General features: G+C 53.8%; 1 protein-coding gene across 1 annotated transcript; it reads right to left on the bottom strand.

The window, feature by feature from the left end:
* Nucleotides 1–833: 833 nt before the first annotated feature.
* Nucleotides 834–7291, bottom strand: Sox7 (SRY-box transcription factor 7). Its single transcript, XM_005337232.5, has 2 exons — nucleotides 6818–7291; nucleotides 834–3433 (listed from the first exon to the last, which is right to left on the bottom strand). The coding sequence occupies exons 1-2, from the start codon at nucleotides 7053–7055 to the stop codon at nucleotides 2517–2519; spliced, it is 1155 nt and encodes a 384-aa protein (XP_005337289.2). The 5' UTR covers nucleotides 7056–7291; the 3' UTR covers nucleotides 834–2516.
* Nucleotides 7292–8110: the final 819 nt, after the last annotated feature.

The raw sequence follows: 8110 nt of genomic DNA, 5'->3' as shown, positions 1-8110 counted from the left end.
CTCGGTGTCCCTGGCTGTGCCACGAGGTGGGTGGATGACAAGCCCCACCTGGGGCTGTGGATGAGAAATAGCCTATAAAACTTTCTGTAAAGCTCTGAACACCTATAAAGTGCTATTAAAGTAATGACTATAGCTTATGATCAAAACTGAAGGATGAACAGGGGCCCATTGGGCCCTCCCAAGACCCACTCCTTGGCCCAGGGGGCCTGGGAAAGCACAAGGCTACCCTTGACTCAAACAAGTCTCAACTGCTTTGCCATGGAGAGAGGCCAGGCAGAGGTGACCTGCACGGGCTGAGTAATCATCCGTGTTCCCAGGTACTTTTTGGCTGCAAGTGTAGCCCTAACCTCACCAAGTGCCACACCATGTGCAGAGCTCCCGGCCTCTCCACAGCGTGCCATGAGTCTCCAAGAGCCCAGGGCCAGTTGCTATGCAGCACCCACAAACACAGAGGCCAGGACAAGTGAGGTGTTCTTCAAGATTATTTCATAAAGAAGAAAATAGTGTGGGAGTCTCAAGTAAGCACACAATTGGAGAAAACTCACTTTCTATCTTCAGGTGGCCCAAAAAGTGCGGAAAGTCCTCACAAGGAGAAAACTCTCCTTCCAGTGGGCTGTGAATCGATATTTGCTGTCAATGTCACTGATAGAGCCACCGTTACCAGTGTGTGAATTAGGATTTCTCCCTCTGGTATGATTTATAAAATAAAATAAACCACTCTGACAAGATACCAATTTTAAAAATAAAACGTTGATGCAGAAAACATTTTGAGACCCAGGCCTCACTCAAAACCTTGATCTTTTTGCAAACCTGTATTTCAAATGACAGAAGGGTCACGGTACAAAAACGTTTATTTAAATTAAATATTTTCAACAAATCAATATTCCAACTGTTGCAAGCATGCATGGTTCTTATAAAAAGTGGAACAGTTGAGCTTCATGTCTGTGGTGCTATTTTACAAGATTATCAATACACATTCTCGACTGGACTCCAGTCAATCATATCACCAATGATTTACTATTTATTACCAAATGGCATATACAGTAACAATGTAAAGATTAACCTTATTTTATAAGTGATTTTACAAGAAGACGTCTCAGGAGAAACATAGGTCAACAATACAAAATATAAGGTGAAATAATAGAAGAATACAGAAAACACACTTCACACAGGCAATATGCTGCTGTCAGAAGAGAGCACGTGTCTGTCAGCTGACTGTTGGGTTTGTTCCTTCAAAGGAGGTTTGGGGAGGGTGGGGATATTGGGGTGGCCAGGGCTCAGAAACACCTTCAGTCACAGTGAGTTTCTGGTTTGGGATGTGAACCGCAGGAAGGTGCATCAAGGAAGCTCTCCAGAAATCAGCTGAGGAGGTCCTGACTGGCGTGTGAGGCAAACCAGTCCCTCATGGCCAGAGGAATCACACCTGGGCTTTTAAGTCAGGGCTCTTTGAGTTAGGAACCAATTCAGGGTGCAGGAAGAAACAGGAAGAGAGAAAGAAAAGCCAGGAAAGAGAGAGAGGGAGCAGAGAGAGTGGGAAGCCATGTCCAGAGGGGAAAGTGTGCTGAAACCCTGCTCAAGAAATCAACACGTCAGATGCACTGCTCTGTTGCAACACTCTAACCCTGGCTCTCTGGGTCACTCAGAGCCAACAGTGGGCGGAAGCTGCCATTGCTGAGAATGTTGGATTGAGGCTGCACGTGTGTGTCTAGGAGACTGTACCCGCTCTTGAAGTGTGTGTAATAAAAGAGAAGAATTTATCTAAGACATATATTTTTTTAAAAGTTTGAATTCAGTCTCATTTCCAGTGATGCAGTTAACCATCCTGGTTAATTTCCCAAGTCAGGATGAGTGTCTGTCAAATTGGAAGACCCTTTGGGAATTCTAGGGCGAGGGAAGAAGGGAGCACAGAAAGCAGAAGGCCTGTGTCCTTAGGCTGGGCGCACGAAGCGCTCCCCAGGCTGCGCGTTAATGGGCTCATCAATGAGAAGCTCCCTGCTTTCCTTTTGTAAGCCTGGAGAAAGCCCTGACTCAGAGGGACTCAGCTACTGCGTCCATCCGTCCATCCTTCACTCTGCAGGGGGCAGAGCAGAGGGAAGAGAAGCGGGGCAGGCTTGGGTTTCACTTTGCAGCAGATCCAAGACAGGACCTTAGGGCCAGGGTCCAGACCCAGGGCTCTTCTCACCCTCATCTGGAGCATCCAGAGATCAGGCTGTGTCCAAACAGAAGAGGGTCTGGTGCCGCCTGAATTCCCATCACTGGTTGTAAAGGTGGGGACAGGAAGAGAGGGCAGGGAAAATCCTACTGGGAGACAGTCTTGGCAACTGGAGACCATGCTCCTGGGATGTAGCCAAGGACGCTCATTTGAAGGAACAGAAGAGGCACTGGACCAGCAGAGCCTGCCTCCTGGCAGCCGAGGGTCCAGGAGGAAAGCCAGCGGCACTGCGTGGTCTCTGCTCCACTCAGCGCACAGGAAGGACAGGGTGGCCAGGGCTGGCCCAGACTCCTTGCCTCTGACTCTAGGACACACTGTAGCTGTTGTAGTAAGTGGCAGTCGCATCAGCCAGGACGGAGATGAGGCTGGTCTCTGTGGGGCCCGATGGGGTCGCCTGGGAGAGTGGGCCATGGCCACTGAGGGCGCCAGCCCCAGCAGCAGAGTCTGGGTGACCAGGAGTGTTCAAATACTGGTCGAACTCATTGCGATCCATGTCCCCTAGAAGTTCCACCTGGCTCAGTTGATCCAGAGCATCGAAGCCAGGGGGCTCGGGAGGTGGGGAGAGCTGGCCCAGGTGGGCCTGGAGGTTGGAGTGGAGAGGGTGGTAGGTGGCAGGAGAGTAATAGGCAGGAGATGGCGGGCAGCCAGATACAGTGGACATCATAGAGACCCCCGGGGTCTGGCCAAGGGTCAGAGATCCCAGGGGGTGGCTGCAGTGGAGGGGGCTGGGGGCCAACTCCGGGGAGTAAGGGGGCCCTGGCAGGTGGGGCAGGTGGTGGGGGTGGGCGTGCTCCTCCTGGCAGGGGGAGGAGAAGAAGGTCTGCTCCGGCTCCAGCACGTCCAGGGGAGACATCTCCGGGGGCGTGGGCAGCCCATACGGATACGTGTCCACGCTGCCAGCGGCGCCGCCACCAGCTGGGCCCTCGTGGTAGCAGCCCCGGAGGCCGGGCAGGGCAGCGCCCGGGGAGTACTCACCCCTGCCCTCCTTCTCCCCCAGCGCCCCGCGGCCGCCGCTCTTCTCCGGCAGCGCGTTCTGGTCTCGCGAGAGCGAGCTCAGGAGGAAGCCGGGGTCCACGCGCTTGCAGAGGCGCTTGGCCTGCTTCTTCCTGCGGGGCCGGTACTTGTAGTTGGGGTAGTCCTGCATGTGCTGCAGCCGCAGCCGCTCCGCCTCGTCCACGTAGGGCCTCTTCTGCGACAGCGTCAGGGCCTTCCACGACTTTCCTGCTCGCACAAGCCAGAGAGGGCCACGCTCAGCGACTGCGCTACTGGCCTGCGGGCGCACCTGCTCGGCTCGCGCCTTCTCGCCCCGCACGCTCCCCGCTCCCTCACGCCCTCCTCCCTCTCGCCACCGCCTTCTCACATCCTCTTCCTAGCCCAGATCCCGCATAGAGAAGCCCAACGAAGCCCTCCTGCCTGAACCCTGCACACAAAGACCATGCCTCTCCTCCAAGACCAAACAGATGACCTGACAACTAGAAACTGGGATCAGATGTCCGCGACAGGGGGAAAAAAAGATCTAACGACCACTATGACATTTATTGGGGGATATTTTTCCTCCTTAAGAGTCGATGCTAATATTTTTTGCATTTTGATGAAAATTCCCGGTCTCTTATGACATAAATGTCACAGCCCATATGTGAGGGAACCCAGGCTCAGACAATAGTTTCACAGATGCAGATAAAGTCCAAGGTCTCACTTAGGTGAACACATGGCACTTCTTTACCTCTGAAGGTCCAACAGGACTCTGCTGTATGAAGACCTGAGCATGGCCAGAATGCTAGCATCTGTAGGCAACCCCAGAGCACAGAAGACAGCCTCCCAGCCACCCCTAACTCCCCTAGGGCTCTCACTACAGTAAAAATACTATGTGTACCCAACTTAAAACTGTGGTACCCAAACACTCTGCACCGCCCAACACAGAGCTCTCTCTTTAAGAAACATTCCCCTCACATAACCCACTTATGCTAAAATGCTGCCTGAACTTGTTCCATTTGTTGTTCCTTGTCTGTTGTTTTGCAAGTCACTTTGTGTCTCTTCTCCATTTCTCAATGTACATTGTACACCCCTCTGGCTCCAACCTTTTCTGAGGGTCTCTTCTAGACCCCTTGGATCCATTCCTCTAAGGGTTAGGTCAGAATTGTACAACTTTAACATGTTCCCCCACGACTCTAATGTATTCTAAAGTTTAAGACCCATTAGCTGAGAGGTCAAGGCCTCTGGCTAAGCCCTGTAAGGAAAGGGACCTCATCTTTCACCAGGCACAGTCAGCACAGGGTCAACTGCAGAGACATGTGAATGGTAATCACCAGTGCCCAGATTGGCTGGCTCTGTGGGCCAGGCCCTCAAAGATTTTAGGCTGGGGGCTAAGGGTTCAAGGAGGGCAATTATTAAAGGGGTTCTCCCCCTTGGGTGAAAGTTTATAACTGTTACAGGGAATTGTTAATTGCCACAATTAGCTATCACTTTAAAAAGTGACTTGAAGAGTGTTATGAATTCAAGATTCAGATCTACACATTGGTTTCCAGCCTGCAGCTAAGACCACAAAGCTCTTGCAAGAGGCCCATTGGTCCAGACACAATGTACACTGTATGATCTGAATATAAAATGTGACTCTAGTATCTAAATGTACTTGGATGTTGTGATATTAACAAAATACAGATTTGTTTTTAAATGCTACCAAGTATCTAATTGTCTTGATGCACTTTCTCATTCATAATACACTGAAAATACTAGTGTAACCAGGTGATATTTTGAAGTTTGGAAGGCCTATATTGGAAAAAGTTGAAACTCACATTCAGGTCAGAAAAGGAAGGACTGAGAAAGACCATAGGGTGGAAATAGCTCATCCTGCTGCCCCTGGCTAACAGGTGCACAAAGTCCCTATTTTAGAAAGCAACACTGTGTGGGTTTCCCTCACCCAGTTACACAGGCTGTGGCGCTAAACAGGAAGGAATTAGTGTCTTTCCTGCAAAATGAACTGTAACCTCTTGGAGTCTAGGTGCCAATCTAGACAGAGATCAGCTCACAGGAGAACTTCACCTCCTGAGTCCCTTTGCTTGACCCTTCCAGGGCGCAGGCTGTCTCAATTTGTAGGGCAGGTCTCCCTAGCCTTTCCTCTCCTTCCATCTCTGCCTGCACCTGCAACAGAAACCTGGGTACAACTAGAGGCTTCCTGTTGTGCTTGGTCAATAGGACCCACAGGAGAAAAAAAAATGCTTTCATTTATTTAAAAATATTTTAAAATCTGAAGAAAATATAAACTTTTAGGTGGAAGAAAAAATATTATTGTATATATTAGCATTTTTTAATTTATGCTAACAGTACAAAATATACATTTTGCTATCTTGTACAGAGGAAAGTGCACAGGAAGGCACCAGCCCACCAACACAATGTGGGCACATCTATACCACAAGACCAGTGGGTGGGCAAGGGGCTCCTGGAACCCAGCATTCCCCCAGCTGCTTCTCTGGGTCTCTAACTTGCATAGTGCTGAGTTTTGCTGGCCTGCAGCTTTAGCCAGCATAAATCGGGGAGTCAGACTTCATCCATGGTTCTGCCAAAGGAAGGAGCCCTGTGCTCATACGGAAAAAGGAAGGGCTACATTCCCGGTGGGTGGGGTCGGGTGACCACTCATGTCCCTTCTCACAGGGCCTGGCGCACACTGTGAGCACAATGTACTTTGAAACACTTTCATTGGTTAAAATGAATAAAAACCAAGTCAAAGGGCAAAGAGATCTGAGTAAGGCAGAGCTGGAAAGTGTTCAGCTTTAGGCATAGGAGAGAACATGAACCCCAGCACACACTCGGGTTTGTTCTGAAATGCTCACTCCCTCTTGATGCCCTCACATCCTGATATCCCCACTCTCTGCCTCAGGCTTGGCCCGTCCCAGGCCCCAGCCTCTGCCGTGGCAGCATCGCAGCAAGAAAATGTAGGGCTCCAGAACAGACCCTTACTAGCCGCCCTAACCACCTGCATCAAGTTACCTACACTCCTAAGCTAGAAAGAGTAATGAATCAAGTCTATTTAGGTAGACTATTTTCCCTGCTGTTTAATAATTAAGTTAACTCAAAGATTCGTCCCCTCAAGGCCTTCCTTTATGTATATTCGTTTTAGCTTTATCTGTGACGATCTCCCTCTGATTGTCCCAGTCATACAGTGCAGGGAACGATGGATCTTCCCGCTTCAGTCTTCCCAGCAAAGGCCAGTTCCACCCAGCCTCGACGTTTCCGTTCTGGCTCTGTCTATGTGCGCGGGTCCCTGTCGTCAGACTGCCCGGGCTTGGCCACTGCTGTGTCGCTCCCGCCCAATGGGACCCCTCTCTAGGCTCCAGTCCCGAGGAGGGGCTTCCCCGGAAACCTGGGCTGGTCGCACGGTTTCGCTTTGGACCTCGATGGCCAAGATGTCCAGGCTCTGATTCCCGGCACTGCACGCACCCACGCTCGCACAGATGCCCAACCTCGTCCTCACAGCTAGCGCTGAGTCCCCACCCGTCGGGTGGTACCCACCCTCCACGAGCCCGCACTGGCTAGATTCAGGTCCGCCGCGCCCCTGCCCGCTGACCTCCGGGTGCGCCCAGCCCGCCGCGGGGCCGCACGATCACTCACCCAGCATCTTGCTGAGCTCGGCGTTGTGCAGGTCCGGGTTCTGCACCGCCAGCCGTTTCCTTTCGTCCTTGGCCCACACCATGAAGGCGTTCATGGGCCGCCGGATACGGCTTTCCGAGCCCTTGTCCCCCGGGGGGCGGGGGGCTGCTGGCGGCGACAGACCATCAGACAGCTCAGCTTCCAGGGCGGGACACTCGAGCCCCTCGGGCCACGGGTAGGCTCCCAGCAGAGAGGCCATGGCCGCACGGGGGTTGCTAGACTTCGCCTTGCCGGGCCTGCGCTGACCTGGCCCTCGATCGGGTCGGGGCGTCCAACTTGGCCGGCAGCCTCGGCCCAGCCCCTTATTTATCAGCTTCGGACGGCCGGGTCCTCCAATGACTCTCGAAGGCGGCGCGGCCCCTCCCTCGGTCGCAGCGTAGCCCCCTCCCTGCGTCCCGGGCGGCCGCCGCGTCCCGGCTCCGACCTGCCGCGAGGGGTGTGGAGGAGGGAGGACCTCTCCCGCGCCCGCCCCCGGCCCGCCCCTCGGCCTCCTAGGCCCGCCTGGGGATCCTCGCCCCTCCTGCTCCAGGCCGCAGGTGCCGCAGAGCGGCCAGGCGGGCGCAGCAGGCGGTCACCGCGGCTGGGCTCTGGAGAGGTCTGGTCCAGCCCCCAATCCCAACGGACCGCGGCCTCAGCGGGCCGAACTCCACCAACTCCGCCCGCAACGGAAAACTGAACCCAAACAGCTTCCACTAGGATCGTCCGGGCGCGGGAGACGCTGACCATGAAGCCCCCCGACCCCCAGATCAGCCAGTGAGCCGTTCTTCAGCTTTTCTAAAATGACCGGGCTTTTAGCCACCTCTCCCCAGTGCGCTTGGGCGCCGCAGACGCTGGCCTGGGCTGGCCTGGGCTGGTGGGTGCACCAGGTCTCCCACTTTGTGCAGTGACCTCGGAAGCCTCCCCACGCTGCCCATGCCCGCTAGCTCCCGGGCGGGCATATCTGTAGCCGGTTCTCTGCCATCTGATTTTTTCTCTTCTTGTGCCCCACCTCAACCCCAACCTGGTCTCGGGGTGCGAGTCTCCAGCCCCCTCGCCTCTTCCTTCGCGGAATCCCGTTCTTGTATTTTTTCCCGATTGAGCGGAGTTGGTCCCGCATGATGCGTCCCCTACCCTTCGGTGTAACCCGTGAGCTCCCCTGTTGCCCACATCCCTTCCTCCCAGGGTAGAAGGGTTGCGCGTTGGAGCCCATGGCGGTCTCTCTCTGGCAAGGGCCGCTAATCTCATGTCACCCTGCTGGATTTGATAGGGCCATTC

The sequence above is a fragment of the Ictidomys tridecemlineatus genome, chromosome 14, assembly GCF_052094955.1.
Source record: "Ictidomys tridecemlineatus isolate mIctTri1 chromosome 14, mIctTri1.hap1, whole genome shotgun sequence".
NCBI lineage: Eukaryota > Metazoa > Chordata > Mammalia > Rodentia > Sciuridae > Ictidomys > Ictidomys tridecemlineatus.
This window is presented reverse-complemented; position numbering and strand designations above follow the sequence as displayed.